This window comes from Salvia splendens, chromosome 9 (assembly GCF_004379255.2).
Source record: "Salvia splendens isolate huo1 chromosome 9, SspV2, whole genome shotgun sequence".
In the NCBI taxonomy this organism is placed as follows: domain Eukaryota; kingdom Viridiplantae; phylum Streptophyta; class Magnoliopsida; order Lamiales; family Lamiaceae; genus Salvia; species Salvia splendens.
In genome coordinates, this window is record NC_056040.1 from 3,761,601 (window position 1) to 3,783,596 (window position 21,996).

A 21,996-nucleotide genomic window follows, 5' to 3' on the forward strand; every position below is an offset into this window, starting at 1 on the left:
CAAACCCTTAATCAGACACTTGTTTTATTGAAGTCTATACCGAAAATATGCCGTGCATTTGTAAAAATTCCAGAAATATATATTTTCAAATCAAAATCTAAAATCTTAACACAAGGCATCTAACAAATGACAGGATCCTATTTGTAAATTTATTATGAATATACGAAATATAAAATAGTAAATAGGATTTGAGTAGTAATAAATTATGCACTCACATATCATACATAAAACATCCCATCGGTAAACAATTAACAGTAACATTGGCCTCTATAAATAGTGGCTGAATTTCATACATTTCATATATCTCACAGTCTCACTTATAAACTGAATTAAAATGGCCATTGTTTGGAGAGAGAGTTCAGTTGTGGAGGAAGACCTCAGGATGGCGCCCGGTTTGCAATTCGATCCAACCGAAGACGAACTGATCCAGTTCTATCTGTCTAAAATAGTGGCATCTGAACCTCTCCCCGTTAAGGTCATGAAGGAGATCGATGCTCAACACTTCTACCAGCACCATCCCAAGAATCTAGGTATGGATTTCGATTAATTCATTTGTTTATCATATTCAGAATCATATATATCTCTAATCATTTTGAATTCTTTGCAGTTGATGGCTCAGAGAATCTATCCAGAGAATATTTCTTAGTTCATGGAGATGAATATTTCCATGGAAAAATCGACAAGGTGAAACTTGTCGGTGAAGGCAATGTCGGATCCTGGAGTTCTCTAGGAAAAGAAGAAGAAGTTGTCGACGAAAATGGAAACGTAATCGGCTTCAAGATCCATTCTACATTTTTATCATCCAAATCCAAGAAAACACATTGGAGAATGAAGCTCTACCGGTTGCCTCTGCCCAACAATCATGAGGTATACCATATTAACATTATTCATTTAATTTATAACTAAATATTTTAAATTTTTCTTCTTAAATTTGTATTCAGGATTCCAGTGGAGAAGAATGGGTGATAGCAAGGATCCGAGGAGCACAGCAATTATAAAGGGTTGACAATAATATACAATATCAATTCTTTGTTTCAATATAGTATACACCAATGTTTATAGTGTAGTGAGCATTTGTTGTTACTGTAATGAACAAAGTAATAACAAACCCTATCCCTACAATAAAGGGGATTTTTCATTTTCACCTAGTACACTGTTTATTTTATTTCATATGTTGTTTCATAAAATTTATTCTGGAGTACTTAAATATTCTACTACACAATTCTAGAGTCATTAATAGTCTCAATTTGCCAATTTTGTCTATCCGTGAAAATTTGTCAAATTGCTTCAATACAATATTAATTCTTTGTTTCAACATAGTATACACTAATGTTTCTAGTGTACTGAAAAAAAGTTAAATGAAGATAATAACAAACCCTATCCCTACAATAAAGGTTTTACTTTCACTGAGTACACTGCTCATAATTTTAATTTTTACATAAATTATAAGATTCTCTATAATTGCATTTATTCATAAAAAATGATCCTATATTTAACAAATTAAAAAATTATTCTTGCCCTCAAACTCATATGATAATTAGTTATTGCAACCGAACATCACCTATATGTACAGGAAAGTTATTGGTGGTTGAGCTAGGGCTCTCTCGATGACCGATGGTTGTACATCAATGCACCATCAAACATCAATAATCCAACATTCCCAGCTCCAGAAACTACTAGATCCATATGTTCCACCTACGTACAAAAGGAGTACCATTTTCAGTTATTCGATTAAATTTATGTACTCTCTCCGTCTTTTAAAATAGAAATTCTAAAACGGCATGGGTCTCAATCCACAATTATTAAAGTAAGAGAAAGATATTGTAAAAAGAAAAAAAATGATAATACAGAATGAGTCTCACCTGGTTAAAGATGGAATAAAGGAGGAGGGGGAGATAACTATTCTTTTCCAAAGACTGATTAAAGCATTAGCAACACAACAAAAATCTACTGTTTCAGTTTATTTTCCAACTAAAATATTCTTACTATGGGATGCTGTTGACTATCACAAAACAACTATAAGGGCCAATATTCAATATAAAAAAGTTACAAGTGTTATTAATAGCGAATAGGATCCATGTTATTAGAGAATGAATTTTATCATAAATATATAGAGACTAATTTTAGTGGACATATCAAAATGGAAAATATGACCGTTTTTCGTGGATAGATGTAATATAATTGAGATGTAGGGTAGTTCTCAATTTCCAAGCTCGGAGTGATGCAAAGCGGCGCGAAGATCTCAACCGAAGGGTGAGAATGAAAAGTGTGATAATGTGAATACAACTAATGGAGACCAATTTATTTTGGGAATCACTCCAAAAAGTTAAGTTGGGGTTGGGTTTTATAAATGCTCTTTACAAAATTGAATGCATATTAATCATACCTATTCATTGCTTATTATAGGAAATTGAAATTAAAGTTCTTATCCCTTTAACCTACCATGCACATGAGTTTCTTTTAATATTTTACCTCAATGCCAAAGTTACCGATGCATCCTTTGCTCATTACATAAAGTCATTTTAGTTTAGTTAGGGCTAGTTTGGTTTGGTGGTTTGTGAATTACATGATACTCACATTACTATGTTTACCTTAGGACTATGGAAAGTATTGTTGGGTGTTTATTTACAAAACTAGAAGCTTGAAATCGAATTTTGTTCTCTTTTATACATCATGTCATCAATTGGATATGCTAGACAAAATGACATATATAGCCCCAGCCAAATTTTATTTACCCATGTGTCGCTTCCAACCCTATCCTTTGTCGCCTCCTTCCTATAAATACATTGTTGGCTCATTCCCGTGATTTAGAGGACCAGAACAGAGGATCGATGTCTTCTTTTCCCGCGTGAGTGTCCTTGTAGTCGTCTACGAGCATGTATTGTATTTCTTACCCACATGGCGATACATTCTTCACTTACACAAATGGCATCCATGGTGATGCGATGATTGAATACGATCATTACTCACACACTTACTCTGAACAATAAAAATTGACATATATAGCCCCTATCAGTTTTTATTTTCCCATTGTCCCCTTCCAACCCTAATCTTTATCGCCTCATTCCCGCTATTTAAAGAAGCATAATAGAGGGTTGGTAGCTCCCTTTTCCTCACGTTCAGTCGGTGAGTGTCCCTATAGTCATCATCCATATCCTCAGTCTCAGGACTGCTCTGGCCAACATGTAAGGTATTTGTAACCCGCAAACGATGCAATTTTCATCGATACAAACATGGCATCCATGGCAATGCGAGGATTGAATACCGCCGTAACTCAACCAATTACTCAAAAATATTAAAATGGATGCAGAATAGGATTAATTCGGTGGAATACTAAACCCGCATATGAGAAAAAAACACAGTTTCATGCATTCTACAACTAACCAAACAAGCTCTTTGTCAGATATATACTTATTTTAGTGAGGTCTATGAAAATCAAACCAAAAATTAGGCCGTGCATTTGTAAACTATCTAAAAAATCATTTTTTCAAATCAAAATAAAAAAAATCTTCACTCAAGACTCCTAAACAGGATCCTGTTTGTAAAATTATTACGAATATAAGAAATATAAAATGGTATATACGACTTGGGCACGCATGTTATTAAGTAGTAATAAATGATACATTCTCATATCATACATAATTCATAAATCATCATATATTATCCCAACTGTTAACAATTCATAGTATTAATAACCACACCGCATTACCTCTATAAATAATGGCTGAATTTCGAACATTCATATATCGCACTTATAAACTGAATAAAGATGGCCAATTTTTGGAGAGAGAGTTCAGCCCTCAGGCTGCCGGCCGGTTGGCGATTCGATCCAACCGAGGTAGAGCTGATCCAGTTCTATCTCTCAAAAATAGTGGGCTGCGAACCTCTCCCGATTAAGGTCATGGAGGAGATTGATGCTCACCACTTCTACGAGAATCATCCCAGGAATCTTGGTTCGGATTTCGATTCAATCATTCATTTATCATATTCAGAATCATATATACCTCTAATCATTTTAAATTCTTCGCAGTTCATGGCTCGGTGCGGGTATTTGGGGAGTAATTTTTAATCCTCGGAGATGAATATTTCCATGGAAGAATCGAAAACATGAAACTTGTTGGAGAAGGAAATGTTGGATCGTGGAGAACTCATGGAAGAGAAGAGGAAATCTTGGACGAGAATAGAAACGTTATCGCCTTCAAGATCCATTCTGCCTTTTTCTCTCCCAACTCCATGATTATAAATTGGAGAATGGAGCTCTACCGTTTGCCTCTGCTCAACAATCATGAAGTAATTTTCTCTCCCAACTCCATGATTGTAATCGTCGCCATGAAAGTTTGCTGTAAATATTTATCGTGTTAACTGACTTTGTATTGCCAATATATATATATATATATATATGAAAAGGAAACTATAATATATGGGTGTGTCAATATTAGGGAAGATTTGGATATTGACATTTAAAGGAATTTAACAAATTGGATTTTGCATTTGTTGAAGTTAGTGATGTGAAATTTAAATATTGAGAAAACAAAATCAAATAGGTTTCCTTTAATTTCTCGATTAAATGGAAATGAAATAATTTCTATTTTTTTAAAATTATTTGCTATATACAAAAACAATGGATATAATTAAGTTTAAAATACGTATGGGAGTCCTATTTATTACTGTAGTTATACTTAACTATACACAGGTGATTTTCTTTCAAATTATTTTAATTTTATAGTTAGGATTGGGTTTTATAAATGTTGTTTACGAAACTGAATGCACATTGCTTATTATACGAAGTAGAAATAAAGTTCCCCTCGAAATTAAATCTCGTGATTTTGATTTGTATCTTGTTTAATCCCTTTATCCTATCATGCACATATGTTTCTTTTAATATTTACCTCAATGCCAAAGTTACTGATTTATCCTTTGTTCTATAAAGTCATTTTAGTTTAATAAGAGTCAGTAAACCAGTGCCAAAAGAAAGCTATATGGATTGGGGTATTAATTCTAAGCCAAGATATTAGGGCTAGTTTGGTTAGTTGGTATGTGAATTACATGAAACTCATATTACTAGTATGATTTTCTTAAAACTATATATGGAAATTAATGTCGGGTGTTTGGTTACAAAACTAGGAGCTTCAAAAGGAATTTTGCATTGTTTGATATATCATCATTAATGGAATTATTTGGAAATGCTAGACGAAATGACATATATAGTCCCCGTCAATTTTTATTTACCCATGTGACCCCTTCAAACACTAAATCATTGTCGCCTTCTATAAATACATTGGTGGCGCGTTCTCTTGATTTGAAGAAGCAGAATAGAGGGCAATTGCCCTTCCCTCGAGCAACCAGTGAGTGTACTGATAGTCATCATCGATCTCCTCACTTTCGGGACTGACGCAAGCCAATAGGTATCGTATTTATTACCCACAAGCGAAACAGTCTTCATCGATACGAGGACTAAAAGCGAAGCTTCTCAACCACTTAGAGCACCCGCAACGCGTGCCGCCGGCGTTCCGCGTGCCGTTCCGCCGGAACGGTTTCGCAGCGGAACGCGTTGCAGCGCACCATTCCGCTCCCATTCCGTTCCCATTCCGTGCCGGGTGCCGACGGCACGTAACGCGACATGGCTTGTGCCGCCACGCGCTGGGGCGACGTGGCGCTACCCGCTTCGTGCGTGCTTCCCACTCACCGGCCCGCGAGTGGGACACGTCAGCAGATGGCGCAATAATTAATTTATTTTTTTTAAAATTGATTTTTTTAAAAAAAAAAAAATTAACGGTATTGTTACCGTTTTTTAAACTTTTTTTAAATTTTTTTTATTTTTATTTTCTTATTCTATAAATACACCTAATTTATTACATTTCACACACAACTACACATCTACTCTTCCTAAATCAACATCAATTCCTCTCCAATTTTCTATTTCAATCTCCTTCACAAAATGTCCGACGACGGGAATTACGGCGGTGGCGGCTCCGGTGGGTGGGATCTCAACGCGTTCGGCGATTGGGAGACCATGTACAACACACTTGGTGGTTCCGGGTCGTCGATGCCGGGCACCCAGGGGTCGGCGACGCCGGGTGGGTACCAACCACCCACTTTCGATGTGGATGCCTACGCTCGACCACCCAGCTCGCGGCTTTCTCAGGGTTTATCCTAGATTCGCGAACTACCAAAGCGGAGCTTCGGGCGCCGACATTCTGAGGGCGGCTTTGCGCGTCTTCTACCAGGACACCGGTCTACAGTTCAAATATGTTGATATTTGGCAGCTCGTCAAGGACGAGGAAAGGTGGGCCGGCGGTGTCCGCTCGAGCTCGGGCTCAACCTCAAAGCGCACGAAGCACACGGCGAGCGGCAACTACTCGTCTGGTGACACCGGTGAGGCCAGCGAGGGTGAACCGCAGGTGTTTGGGGGTACGGGGGATCCAACGCCCGACGAATACGGGGGATCCAACGCCCGACGAATACGGGGGTTCCAGCCGTGGGCGCCGTCGGCCGCAAGGGACGAAGGCGGCGAAGGCGGCTAGAGCGAGGAAGGGCCGAGGCGAATCAAGCCAGTCGGCCTCGGGATCGGGCACGCGGGGAGGCTCGGACACACTTATGGTGGCGTACATAAACGCCACAATGGCGGACACTTCCCGCTTCTCGTACGCCCAATTCACGGCCTGGTGGAACGGAATTGTGCATATGGCAGGACTACTTGGTCTTCCTCCTCCCCCTAAACCTCAACCGCCTCCGGAGGATGATTCGCCGGCGGAGTAGTTTTTTAATTGTGTGTTTTTTATTTTGTGTTTTTTATTTTTTTAGGATTTTAATTGTGTGCTTTTATTTTTTTTTTTAAGTTTAAGTTGAATTTTTTTTTAATGTTGTGTGTTTTTTAATAAAGTGTGTTTGTTTTTTTATTAAAGTGTGTTTATTTAAATTGAATTGGGTTGGAAATAAAAAAAAATGAAATTGAATAAATAGTAATTTAAGGAACGGTTAAGGAACGGAGTGTTGCAGGTTCCGTTCCTTAGTTAAGGAATGGAGTAAAAAAGTACAGTGGGGCCCTCAAATAGTGGTTTAAGGAACGGTATAGGAACAGCGTTGTGGATGGCCTTAGTTTGAACAATTAAAGTTGACATATATAGCCCCTGTCAATTTTTATTTACCCGTGTCTCTTTCCAACCCTAATCTTTGTCGTCTCCCATAAGAGCATCCACAATAGCGCCTAACGCACTGCCTAGCCGAGCGTCGGCGCTAGGCGGTGCGCTAGGCGGTCTATTGCAGCCGCCCAGCGATTTTCGCAAAAAAAACCGCCTAGCGCTCGGCGGTTCCGTGGCGCTAGGCGGTGCGCTAGGCGATCCGCTAGGCGCTATTGCAGCGTCCGGATCGCCTAGCGCGAATTTTTAATTTTTTTTTGTTTTCGAAACACTATATATACGCGACTTGCCCGACATGCGCCAAACGGAGGCTCATATTCGACTCCAAAAGGATTTAATTGAAGAGTTATGGGCGCGGAGGACTGCACGGCAGTAGTTTTTTTTGTTAATTATGTAATTTTTTTTAATTAATGTACTTTTTAAATTTTAATAATATTATTGAATTTTCTCGTATATGTATCGTAAATTAAATTGCGTATTTTGTGTGATTGTTAATTATTTGTTTTATATAATTTTGAGTGATGTGGCTATTGATGTGGCTGAGCTATTTATGATGTGGCTAGGCTATGGCTGGGCTATTTATGATGTGGCAGGAGGATTTTTAGTGTTGATGATGTGACAGGAGGAGTTTATGGCTAGGCTATGGCTGGGCTATTGCTGGGCTATTGCTAGGCTATTCCTATTGTGAATGGCCTAAATACATGGTTCGCCTATTACCATGATTTAAGGAGCATAATAGAGGGTTGGTAGCTCCCTTTCCCGCGCGTGAAGTTTGTGAGTGTCCCTATAGTAATCGTCGATATCTTGGGACTGTCGCCGGTCAACATGAATCATGGAGTAGTATTTATTACCCACGAGTGATACATTCTTCATCAATACAAATATGGCATCCACGATGATGCGAGGATTGAATACAATCGTTACTCAACCACTTACTCAGAACAATTAAAATGGATGCGGTATAGGATTAATTCAACAGTGAAATATTAAACCTCGAAAATTGTGAAAATAACCAAACAAGCCCTTAATCAGACACACTTGTTTTAGTGAAGTCTATAACAAAAATAGGCCGTGCATTCGTAAAAATTCCAAAATACATTAGTTCAAATCAAAATCAAAATTTGAAATCTTCACAACAAGAATCCTAACACATGACAGGATCCTATCTGTAAATTTATTATGAATATATGAAAAATAAAATAGCACAGACAACTTTGGCATGCATGTTATTAAGTAGTAATAAATGATACACTTACATATCATACATAAAACATCCCAAATTATCCCAACGGCTAACAATTCATGGTAATAACCACACAGCATTGGCCTCTATAAATAATGGCTGAATTTCGAACATTTCATATATCTCATTATAAACTGAACAAAGATGGCCATTGTATAGAGAGAGGGTTCAGTTGTGGAGGAATACCTCAGAAAATGTAATCGCCTACAAGATCCGTTCTACCTTTTTCAATTCCAAATCCAAGAAAACATATTGGAGAATGGAGCTCTACCGATTGCCTCTGCCCAACAATCATGAGGTACCACATTAACATTATTCATTTCATTTATAATTTATTTATTTATTTTTAATTCTCTTCTTAAATTTGTGTTCAGAATTTAGGTAGAGAAGAGTGGGTGGTAGCAAGGATCAGAGTAGCACAAGAATCTTAAAGCGGAAGAATGTTTAGTGTTGATAATAATAATCAATATTAATTCTTTGTTTCAATTTAGTATACACCAGTGTTTCTAGTGTAGTGAGCTGTTGTTATTACTATAATTAATTTACAAAGTTTAGTGTTGATAATAACAAACCCTATCCCTACATTAAAAGGCTTTACTTTCACTGAGTACACTGTTTATTTTCTTGATTTTACATAAATACTAATAAGAACCTCTTATATTCAATTTATTCAATTTAATTAATGAAAATAAATCTTGAGTACATAATATTTTTAGAATTCTACTACTCCCTCCATCCGCTATTAATAGTACTAATATGTCATTTTTATCCGTACATGAATAAATATCTCATTTGCTTTAATACAATATTAATTGCTTATTATTACAATATACTCTCTTCATCCCTGAAAATTATGAACTATTTTCTTTATAGTCCGTCTCTGAAAATTATGAACTTTCTAATTTTGAAAATTCAAACACACTATTAATAATGTGGACCTATTCTCCACTAACACTATTTCCAATACTATTTATCTTCTCTCTCTTACTTTGACAATTGTGCATTATAATCCTTACCTAACAAAAAGTTTATACTTTTCAAAAGGAAAGTCAATCGAGTCAGCCCAGTGGGTTACTTTAGTTAGCTGCAGACTAATCTGGTTGTGGTTTTATCGTGTTAGAAATCTAACATATATATATAATAAAATAAAAGTTTTTTTTCATATAGTTATTTATATTATAAAAAATTAATGAAATGTTGAATAATGTGTCTAACATGAAGAAATAATAAACAATAGTAGTACCTACGTCCAACCCACCGGGCAAGCCCATCGGATTTCAGGCTCGGCCCACTCGAATTGCGGACTACTCAGGTTTTAATTTTATTGGGTTGAAAATTTCCAACCCTAACTCTCTAAATTTAGCGGGCTATTCGGACCGGTCTACAGATTGATTGTAGATTACACTACTTTTCAAGAACGGAGTAGTATAGTAGTACAATATACACGAGTGCAGTGAGGAGTTATTACTATAATAAACAAAGTTTAGTGAAGATAATAACAAACCCTTATTATTATTCACCAAGTACAATATTTATTTTATTTAGCTTACATAAATGATATTGATACCTCAAATATTCATGAAAATTGATCCCATACTTAACTAATCAAAATTATGTTTGCCCTCAAAACTCATCCCAAATTGCCAATTGGATGGAACCACATCAGTCTCTTGAATGACTGAGCCATCACTAGCGGTCACCTCAAAAGAGAGCCTCTTTCCGAGTAGGCTCTGAGTGATCTGCCAGTTTTGGCCCCAGTTCCGGCTCATTGGAACCCAGTCGGATGAGCCAGAGCTTCGGACCCGCACAGACGTGACATCCCCAACGCCTCCGACGTTGTACACGAGGATGATTGTCCAGTAATTGTTCCCGCCCATCACAAACTTGACCCCGCCCTTTTTCCCGCACTTGACGCGGCGGTACAAGACTGGGACCACCCCGGCCTTGTACTCGGCGATCTTGAGGTACATCGGTCTGGCTAGGTCGAAATGCTTCTGAGGAGGATTGCACCATATGTCATGGTCCTTGGTGTAGTCCGGAGGGCACAAGTTGGTGGCGGTCACGCGGATCGTGCCCTTCTTGCAGGCCTGCGGGGCATTCACGCACATGATTTGGAAGCACGCCCCGCAGGCCGCGCCGTCGTTGAAGAGGGCGGTGCTTAGAGCCGTCGTCTCCTGGCTGTACCCATGCTCGATTACGTTCGTGTATCCACATGCTGCACCTATGTACAATATTCCAAATCACATGCAATTTCACCAAATTCAAACTTTATGATTTTTCTGACTAATTTTCAAATTTGCGAAACAAACCAGATTTTGACCAAACTTCATATGGTTTTTTTTTTGGCAATTTGCCCTAAATTAATAGTTTAAAAAGTACGTTATAATTTAAACATAAATTTACTAAAATACCCATTCCATCAATGGCATCGGATGGGCCGTAGAAGGTTGCACGGGCGGAATCCCATCCACTATTGGCATTAGCAACACCAAAAATTACTGAAATAGCTACTAAACTACACAACATCGTTCCACCAAAAGCCATGAAACTAATATCACAATGTTATATTCAAATATTACTACAATGGAGACTTTAAATTATGTTTCTTGAGACGTTAAGCTTGTCTATTTATAATCCTCGTCATGAAATTTTGCTGTAATTATTATCATGTTGACTGACTTTGTATTGCCAATATATATAAGGAAACGACATTTGATGGAATTTAACAGATTTGCATTTGCTGAAACAATTTCTATCTTTACGAATGAATTACTATTTGCTATTTCAAGAATAATAGCAAAGTATATCGAAGGATTTCAAGAACAATTTTCTATTTTTAAACAATTTAATGATTAGTGTGACATGTGCTTGAATAATTGGATTACAATATCTAAAAGTAAAACTATTTTTTTGCTATCATATTAAATATACTCCCCCGTCCCTTATAATTTGTCACCATTTGACCCTCCGTGAATAGTTTTCACTTTGATTATATACACGCATATCAGTATATATCAAATTGCATTAAATTTTATTTGCATAATTATAGAGATTGGTTATTACATTCAACAAATTTATTTTTATTTATAATAATATAAGCACGCTGTATTCAACACATAAAATATTAAGTGTATAGTATAAAATTCATTTGCATTTTATCAATTCATTAATTTGTGTCATTTATATGCCGTGAAAAGGCTAGCTTAGTTAGTAAATTTTCTATTTAGCTAATAATAATAATATTTGAATTATATATGTACAAGAAAGTTATTGGTGATTGAGCTAGGAGCTCTCGATGAGACGATGACCACTGAGTGCACTATCATTCCCAGCTCCATAACCTGCAAGATTCATCGTTCAATTCAAATTTGAAATAGTACTACTCCATAACTTATTAACTTAATTGGTCGTAAATAATCGTGAGAGAGTAAATTAATGTGATATAGTATTTAAGAAGATATTTCACATTTTCTCATGAGCAAGGGTATTTTATATAAAACAACAAAATAAAATTAAACCAAACTTATAGATATTTGACAAATTTCCAAAAAAAATTATAATTTCTTGATATTAGTTAGGCATGTGATTTAAGTTTTCGCTAGAAACAAATTCCAAATTCTCGTCATATAATTAATACTCCAATATAATAATATTTTTAAATTAATAAAATTAATTCTCATTCCATCACCGTATGAAATGCCATGTAACTAATATCACAGTTAGGGATGAGTAAAATATATACGTAAAAATTTAGATATTCTGTTCAAGTTTAGTTAATTTAAAAAAAAATCAGCTATCGATAACTAATCATTTAACCGAAATAGCTAATGAAAGTATGAAACAAAAATTTAAATTAAATATTAAATATAAGTAAAAAAATTAGAGTACTTTTTGTTTTCAACTATTAATTGGGCCAATCTATCAACCCAACTAAGAGATCATAAATAAAAGCCCAAAAAATGTATATATTAAATTCTACTTATCCTCCATACTCAATGATTCAACAAGCAATCAAGATCTCAAATCTACCCACAATCAAGTAGTGATTAGAATACTTCACAGAGCCACATGTGGTTTTTAGAGATGTTTTAGATCTTAGGCAGTTAAGTCTTTAGTTCTCTTACTAGTTTGATCTTCATATTTTATCCCAAATGTGGGGAAATTAAGAAAGAATAAGTATATGTTATAAAAGAAAGCTTTATTGAAGATATATACACATAACACATCACACAAAGACAAACTTGTCAAAATCTAAAATTGTCCATAATTTATTATCATCCACCGGCACAAATTAAAATAAGTGAATATATAATTAAATACGTCTCCCTCAGAGGAGACTTGTAACTAATCATTATCAATTTTGAATGTTTAAATTTTAATAGCCCAATTAAAATTTATGAAATATATTTAAACTACTTGCTTACTACAAATATTTTAAAGTACTACAAAGGAGCATGACTTTACACCGAAAGAGGCAACGAGCAAAAGTTGTTGGCATCACTTTTCTTTTCTTTCTCTTTATTTATCTTCTTTAAATATTGAAGCTATTATACGATGTGTTAAATAAGTCTAATCGTGATTTACACGTGGAATCCAAATAATATTCTGCCTTCATAAACCAAGTCACATTTTGTAGTATCGATTCATCAGAGACTCGAGATTTTCTGACCGGCTCAATGGGCAACGAGTGCCGCAGGATGAGTTGGGCCGGACCGTGTCACTGTCTACACACGTGGTCCAATCTTGGATCCACGATGGACAGTGGCATCATCAGAATTAATTTTGAATATGGTCGAACGAGATAATATTTAATTCTAAAGATGACACAAAATTCTTTTATTAGGAATATTAGTAGGAGTAATAAATTACGGAGATTTCTAAGATTTAGATATTTGAGAAATCAAGTAAGATAGATTTTTGATTTCTAATAGTAGTATGTCTTTACAATTATCCATTGCTACAAATAATATAAAATAAAACGACATTAATATAAATAAGTTTACGATCCCCAAAAGGTACTCCATTATTTTAAAATTTAATTTAAGCATTGCATAAAAAAACTTTACTTTCGAACTTTATGTGTCTATTATATTGATTTTAAATTATTTTTTTCTAAAACTTAAAAGCTATTTGTCGATGTATCATTATATTCTTGAATTTAATATAAGTGTTAGTTATCATACGTGTTTATGCACCGCCCTCCAATAGCGACTTTTGTCCACTTCACAAAATTTTAATTCCACGAAATAGACTTTATATATTCAATGTTGATTGTCGACCCTTCACATAAAGAAAAATAGACATTTTAATTAGTTATGTTGATTCAACATATGAGTGATTTTTTATAAGGGCAAATATAATTTTAAGATTTTATGAAAAAAGTGACTGGTGAGTCCAATCTCTATATATCTATCTGCTTAGATAGAAAAGCTTTTTTCCCAATTAATAAATATATGAATATAAATTTATAGATTGCGTCATAATAGACTTGAACTTGAGACTTGTGGTCCAGAGAAAAACTTTATTATTTAATTAGTTGTCTGGAAGGATTTTTTGAAACGATAATGTAAAGTTAGTATGACAGTAGAAAATAGCTATAAATGATGAGTTAGCAATTGATCACTCCCTTAAAAATATAAGTATTTAATTAAGTAATATTCAGACAAGAATGAACCAATAATAATAAGTGGGGTTGAAAGCTTTAAAAACAATTTAACACTGCCATGTGCATATATGACAAATGGTGTTGCTTATTGCATTTTCTCATTCTTATTATTAAATATTATATTTCTTTTCTTTTTAATTTTTGTTTTTTTCTTTTAAAATAAAATGTATTCTTTTCCCAAAATTATATAATTAGATTCGCTATCGCATGTCATTTTTTAGTTTTTGACTTCTATCGAATTATTTCGGATATACAATGCCCAATATTATCTAGAAAATAAAATTAATGACTAATACCCAACTATATTTTCTATTCAATTAATAACCACACATACACAAGTACAACCATGTTAATTAAAGGAACCTATTCGACAGGAACCTAAATCTATCGTGTATGTGAAAATTATATTTATAATAGCCTATTATTAAAGGGTACAATTAAAATAAATATATATACATTTTTTTAATTGGATGCGACCAATTCGGTTTAGACAGATATCAGATTTATGCAGAAAAGGTAGGGGAAAAAGTTAGGAAAAAAAGGTTTAAAAATCGCCCTAAAACAAAAGTACAAAGCGATAAATAGAAAAAATAAAAGATGCGAAATATCATTAATAATCTGGGCCGTCAAAAGTATTGCAGCTTTTAGTGATGATTGGCCAGGATTCAGCCTCTCTCAATCACCTGAAAAAATCCAAATATAAAACCAATCCACTTTCAACTAATCATATCCTTCCACGTCATCGACAGTTAAGGGTTTAACAGAAATCACGTACACCCATAATCCAAGGTATCACCGAAAATTTCGTGCAACTGTTAGTTCAGACTTGAGTGGGGCCGGTTTCGAGTTAAAACAATTAAACAAATGAATATCTTTCTTTTTTTCACTAGGAGTAGTATATTTTAATAAACTCTGAATATTCACAAAATTTGATGTATTTTTTATTAATAATTTTGAAGAAAAAAATAATAATACTATGATCCTGCAATTAAACAAAATGTCATTATGACAACATAGTACTATTATAGAATGTCAAATTGTTAGATAAATTATACTTCGTCTCATTATAGTTGGAACATTTCGTATTTAACATGAAATATTAAGTATTGTATTTTCGAGTTAAGTGACGATATTATAAAGTAAGAGAGATGAAGTAAAGAAGGCGATGTTTCTATTTTATGAAGTGTGTAATTTACAGTGGGACATCCCAAAGAAAAAATGTGTCACTTAGAATGGTATGGAGGGAATAAAGATTGTTAAATTCATGTTTGTCCCACACTTTCCAAAATATTAAAAAAAAATATCACAAAAGATGAAATTTTCACAAGTATCCCATCCCTCCCTTTCCATTAAATTACGTGTTGATATGGCCGGCGGCTTAAAACAAATGGATAAAACCTGTGCCCAAACCAAATTTTGAAAAATGTAGTGCATGCCTGAAATAATCTTTCCTAACTTATTTCAAAAATTTTCCTCTATATAACGTTTTAAAATCAAAACTTAAAAATAATTATTATTTTAATTGTGATCTATCTCTCACCATTAAGGTGAATGAATAGATGCATATATAAACTATAGATTATAATGAAATTCAATACTACTCCTTCCGTTCATCATTAGAAGTCTTGATTTACCACTTTAGACCTTTTCTATTAGGAGTTTCAGTTCACTTTTACTATAAATAGTAGGTAGATTCCACTTTCCACCAACTCATTCAATTTCTATTATAAATCTAATATATAAAAATGAATCTCACGTTTCGTTATTTTTATCCACCCACTTTATTTTATATATTTCTTAAACCCCGTGTCGAAACTAAACGAAATTTCTAATGGCGGATGTAGGGTGAGGGAGTATTAGAGCACCCGCAACGCGGTGCCGTCGCCGTTCCTATGCCGTTCCGGAGGAACGGTTTCGCGGCGGCACGCGTTGCAGCGTGCGTTCCGTCGCCATTCCGTGCCGCCACCGTTCCCATGCCGTGCCGCGTTTCGTTCCTCCGGAACGCGGAACGAAACGTTCCGCCACGCGCCGAGGCGACGTGGCGGACTCCCATTCGACGCGTGAAGCCCACTCGCTGCCCCGCGAGTGGGCTTCGTCCCGATGACGCAATAATTCATTTTTTTAAAAAAAAAATTCGAATTTAATAAAAAAAAAATAAAATTTTTTTTTTATTAACGGTAATGAGACCGTTAATTTTATAGCCGTTTGTTTTTTTTTATTATTTATTTATTTACTCTATAAATACTCATATTTCATACTCATTTCAATCACAAACACACATCTATTTCTCTCTATTTCCACCCCAATTTTCATCTCAAATCAACTCTATTTTCCTTCTCCCAAATTTAATCAAACTAATGGAACCTTATGAACAAATGCGTCAAATATTGGAACAATCACTTGAAGAAGATCGACGACGGGAGGCGGAAGAAGCCGCTCCGCCCCAACGTCGCTCCCGTACGTACATCCATCGTAACCGGGAGGAAGCCGCCGCAAGGTTAGTACGCGACTACTTCTGCGATAACCCGGTTTGGGGAGATACGTACTTCCGTCGCCGTTTCCGCATGGGGAAACCGTTATTTCTCCACATCGCGAATACTTTGGCAGCCCGGGAAGAGTTCTTCCAGGAAGGGTTCGACGCGGTCGGACGTCCCAGCCACACAACGCTGCAGAAATGTACTACAGCAATCCGCCAGCTTGCGACTGGACAAACGGCCGACATGTTCGACGAATACCTCCACATCGGAGATAGCACTGGGCGAATGTGCTTGCTCAAATTCTGCAAAGGCGTCCGGGCAGCCTTCACCGACGAATTTCTCCGGAGGCCAAGCACGGCCGATTGTCAGTTCCTTCTCGACCTTCACGAAACAGTGCACGGATTCCCAGGGATGCTCGGCAGCGTCGATTGCATGCACTGGCAATGGAAGAATTGCCCGGTGGCGTGGAAGGGGTCCTACACGAGCGGCCACAAAGGTACCCACCCAACCGTTATACTCGAGGCCGTTGCCGACTACCGCCTTTGGATCTGGCACGCGTACTTCGGGGTCCCCGGGTCGAACAACGACGTAAACGTGCTCAACCAGTCCGACCTCTTGACCGAAGTTTTGGATGGTAAAGCGCCGGCCATCAACTTCGTCGCCAACAATCGGCTTTATAAAATGGGGTACTATCTCGCCGATGGCATCTACCCGAAGTGGCCTACCTTCGTGAAGACGTGCAGTGGGTCTGCGAACCCAAAGCAGGCTCTTTTTGCGCAGAAGCAGGAGGCTGCTCGCAAGGATGTGGAGAGGGCGTTCGGGGTTCTCCAAGCGCGCTTCAACATCATCAAAGCCCCGGCTCGTACGTGGTTCATGGAGAACATGGTCGACATCATGTATACGTGCATAATCTTGCACAACATGATTGTCCAAGACGAAGGACCCGAGGCGGGAAATTGGTTCGACCCCGAATCCCCCGGAAGCTCAACCGCAAGTAGTCCGCCTCGAAGTGGAGCGCATCCGTCTATACAAGAACGGTTATCTATTCGTGCAAGGACACGCGACTCTAGCGCCCACACCCAACTCCAACATGATCTAATTGAGCACATTTGGGCAAACTTTGGCGGATGAAATTATTAAAATTGTGTACTTTTATTTTTTTATGATTTTAATTGTGTGCTTTTTATTTTTTTAAGTTTAAGTTGTAACTTTGTTTTAATGTTGTGTGTTTTTTAATAAAATGTGTTTGTTTTTTTAATTGAATTGAGTTGAAATTAAAAAAAAATGAAATTGAATGAATAGTAATTTAAGGAACGGTTAAGGAACGGTTAAGGAACGAGGGTTGCAGGTTCCGTTCCTTAGTTAAGGAATGGAGTAAAAAAGTACAGTGGGGCCCTCAAATAGTGGTTTAAGGAACGGTTTAGGAACGGTATAGTAACAGCGTTGTGGATGGCCTTATAAACTCCATAAAAGTGCCATTGACAATAACCCAAAATTATGGGGCACAAATGAAATGATAAATTTATGTGGGGCCCACCGAGAAAAACTTGTGGCTCAGAAACAAGATATGTAATGACGTGGCATCAACATCGTTTAAAACCCCACTTCAGCGCAGATTAAATTCAATTTTTCTACAAAGATATCAAAATCATTCCATTCAGCCTTGCCAACGAAGCTTTTTTTTCCTTTTCACACAATCTTTTTCCGAATTACTCTTCATTTTATTCATTTCTCACTCCGAGATTAATAGCAAACAGAAAATGAAGATGCTGAAGGAACCGGAGATAAAGCTGTTCGGCCGGAAAATCTACTTCTCCGAAAACGCCGCCGCCGGAGAGTGCTCCGGCGAGAGCAGTGATTCCGATCGCTTATTGGAAAATAGCCGAGAAGAAGCTGAAACCAAAAAACAGGAGCAGAGAGATGAGGTAGATTTTTTCAAATTGAACATATTTTACTTTCCTTTTCTGGAATTGTGAATTTGTATTTTTTGGGGTTCTTTAGTTCATGTTTGGTTTGATTTGGAAATTGAAAGATGTTTATTTATTTAGTTTTTTTTTTGTCATTTTTAACTGCAAAATGATCCATGTTTTTTTTTCAGTTTGATTTGGATCAATCTGAACTGGAATTTCGATTTGAGATAGTCAAATCGTCTAATTTTTGCTCTTAATTTCCTGTTTTAGGCTTTCCCTTTTGACTATTCCCTGTTTTAAAGATTCAAAGCAAATTGACATTTTAGAAGTATTGATACCCTTTCTCTGCTCTGTTTTCCTTAAACCATTGGTTTGTAGAAAAGGGGATGTTAGTTCTTGTCGGGGTGCAAATCATATCCCAAATCAAGGAATAAATAAAATTGCAAATATTAGTATGATTGTATGATGCCTTTTGAAGTGTACGAAGAATAAAATTGTGAGGTCCGTTAAGTCCAAAGCGAACAATATCAAACTAATTTACGAATGGTTTCTTGAAAAATATAGGAGGTAGCAGAAGGAGAAACCAGTGTAGAAAATTCGGAATCACAGATCACGGATGCTCCATCGGAGTCCGACAAGAGTGCGAAAGCACCCCCAACCGACGAAGACAGCAAGTCGGAAAAAGAGGAGAAGAGCGAGACAACCAATTTGGAGCAGAAGACTCTAAAGAAGCCGGACAAAATCATCCCGTGCCCCCGGTGCAACAGCATGGACACCAAGTTCTGCTACTACAACAACTACAACGTGAACCAGCCGCGCCACTTCTGCAAGAGCTGCCAGAGGTACTGGACGGCCGGGGGCACAATGCGGAACGTCCCAGTGGGCGCCGGCCGTCGCAAGACCAAGAACTTCCGCCACCTCACCATCTCCGAAGCCCTCCACGCCGACGGATTCCACGCCCTTAAATTCAAACCAAATGGAACCGTGCTCTGCTTCGGCCAGGACTCGCACCAAATGCCCTCTGCTGAGAATAAGAGCGAAGAAAGTACTAATGCACCGCTGAATCCGGCCATGGATGGATTCCATAACCGTACTAATGGATTCCCATGGCCGTTTCCGTGGAACCCGGCCACTCTCCCTCCAATGCAGATGCAGATGCCAATGCCAATGCCATACTATTTATGGAATTCCGGAAATTGGAATTTGGCAACGGCTAGCCCTGAGTCGCCGTTGGGGAAGCATTCGAGGAGCGGGGAGGTTGTGGAGCCGGAAGGGCAGAAGAGGAGGAGCTCGGTTGTGGTGCCAAAGACGCTGAGGATGGATGATCCGGAAGAGGCTGCTAGGAGCTCTATATGGTCGACGCTCGGGATCAAGTATGATGCCGTTAGTAGGGAAGGGCTTTTCAAGTCCTTGCAGGCCAAGGGCGGCGGCAAGAAACCGGGGATGGCTGCAGCAGCGTCGCCGCTGATGCAAGCCAATCCAGCGGCTCTGTCGCGGTCCCTGGCGTTCCAAGAGGGTGCTTGATTTGTTGTTGTAGCTTTGGTGAATGTAGATAAGTTTTGTACAAGTTGTATAGTAGTATGAATTATAGAACTTAGATGCTTGTGATCATACTCATTAACCGCTTTCAATCTAGTTTGAATGTACTGAAATGGTGAAATGAGATATTATATGAGCAGATGTATATAGTACCTCTTATAGTTGGAAATTTTCAATTTTAATTTCCCAAAAACTATTTACTTGCGACCATCACAAAGGACATTCACAATAACCAGCCAAAAATCAGCCACAACTCATTAATCACATGCCACATCAATATTTTTAATTTCTGCCACAACGCCTACAATAACTCAGTCTTAAAATAGTATCGGTATTTAAAGATAGAATAATATATTAAAATTAAAAAAGAAAAATTCACCCCGCTGAAATGGAGCGTAATAGCGCCGGAAATCCTACTGCAAGCAGCTGGCGCCCGACGCTCCCCCCTTTTCCTACTTGCGATAGAGCCCCTTTTCCTACACGCGGCAAAGCTGGTGTTGGACACTATTGTGGATACTCTAAGTAAAGTAATTAGCTAATAGTACTACATTTTTTAACGCGGCAATTATAACATTGGGAAATTAAAAATGACCAAAAAGAAAATCATAGATTGAATATATATGGTCAACTTATAATACAATTGTCATCTCCAACAATTTTGAATTTTCCAACTGTGTAAGTGTTTTTAAACAATGAACATTGGCCACTTACTTGCATCTTTCTTTTATTCGAGATGGTAAGATTAAATGTTATTTTAACCAGGTGACTAAATTCTTACAGAGGATAATATAAGATTGAGTTTGCTAGATCTAAACATGGGATCTTTGCATTGCTTGGCTTAGATTTAAAGAAATATTGGTGTGAACTCAAGTAATACCTCATACCATCATATCAACTATTTAAAAACTCCTTCATATGATATGGACTTTATAGATAATAATTAAAAGATTTAGATTTTTGTCTCAAAAAAGAAAAGAAAAATAGTGTATGATAAGACAGGAAAAGTATGTGTATAATATAATCTTGACCATGAACTGAGATATTTTGAGAGTGCAAATGCTAGCCACATCTATATTATTATTAATACATTAATTAGTTGTCATCCCATTAATGGCTTTTGCCCATTTCCAACTTTCTTTTTGCCTTTTTGTGCCCTCTCACTTTTTCTCCCATTTATCACAATTTTCCTTGTCACACGTACCAAATTTAGCCTTTTCTATATCAACCGATTCCATCCACATGTTACAAAGTGAGTTGTTGATTTATGAATTGGATTTGGGATATTATAATCTTCATATCTGAAGATCCACTGTAGTTATTATATATTGAAAGGGTTCTGGCCAATTTCATTATGTTATATGGTTCAGGGTTTTTTTTTTTTGGTGAAAGTATTTTTAATTATGTTAGTATATTTTGTTTAATAAAATTTTAATAGTAATTGATGTAAAATAATAATTTATTTGAAAAATAAATAATATTAATGAAAAATAAATATCAATAGTTGAAAAAGAGAGAAAAAAAGGAAAAAAATGCTAAAAGTTAAATTTGTGAGAGAGAAGTCAAGTGGGGTTCATTTCTAATTTTCTATTAAGTCTTTATATTTTCATTATTTAGTTTAGATATAAAACTCAAAATATTGTATTGAGAGTGTATGAGATTGGAACTCAATTTTGTATTTAAGTATTTTTATGGTACTAAAAATGAAACTTTTAAATCCCCATACCAAACACAACCTTAGAGAGTTTGAATGACAAGTATAATACTTCCTCCATTTCATTATAGTTGAGTCATATTTCATTTTTTATTTTTCTATTGACTTATTTCTTTTTTAGCAAAATACAACACTTTTAATTTATTTTTTCTTACTTTATTATCTTTTTTATTTTATTATCTCTTTGTTTATCTATTTTAATTTATCTTCTATTTTCTCCCACATAACTTACTACTCCCTCCGTTCGCCAAATAAGAGTCCCACTTTGACATGGCTCGAATTAAAAAAAATGTAATGGAAGTGGATGGAAAA

The 21,996-nt window shown here is 36.4% G+C and overlaps 3 protein-coding genes across 3 annotated transcripts; 2 read left to right on the forward strand and 1 right to left on the reverse strand.

Moving 5' to 3' along the window:
• The first annotated feature begins 334 nt into the window (after positions 1 to 334).
• Positions 335 to 998, forward strand: LOC121748133 (NAC domain-containing protein 83-like). Its single transcript, XM_042142356.1, has 3 exons — positions 335 to 530; positions 608 to 867; positions 942 to 998. The coding sequence occupies exons 1-3, from the start codon at positions 335 to 337 to the stop codon at positions 996 to 998; spliced, it is 513 nt and encodes a 170-aa protein (XP_041998290.1).
• An 8,985-nt stretch (positions 999 to 9,983) lies between these two features.
• LOC121748134 (expansin-A23-like) lies at positions 9,984 to 10,926 on the reverse strand. The gene is made up of 2 exons (XM_042142357.1): positions 10,794 to 10,926; positions 9,984 to 10,603 (listed from the first exon to the last, which is right to left on the reverse strand). The coding sequence occupies exons 1-2, from the start codon at positions 10,924 to 10,926 to the stop codon at positions 9,984 to 9,986; spliced, it is 753 nt and encodes a 250-aa protein (XP_041998291.1).
• Positions 10,927 to 18,166: 7,240 nt separating this feature from the next.
• Positions 18,167 to 20,155, forward strand: LOC121749529 (cyclic dof factor 1-like). Its single transcript, XM_042144098.1, has 2 exons — positions 18,167 to 18,449; positions 18,999 to 20,155. The coding sequence occupies exons 1-2, from the start codon at positions 18,285 to 18,287 to the stop codon at positions 19,956 to 19,958; spliced, it is 1,125 nt and encodes a 374-aa protein (XP_042000032.1). The 5' UTR covers positions 18,167 to 18,284; the 3' UTR covers positions 19,959 to 20,155.
• Positions 20,156 to 21,996: the final 1,841 nt, after the last annotated feature.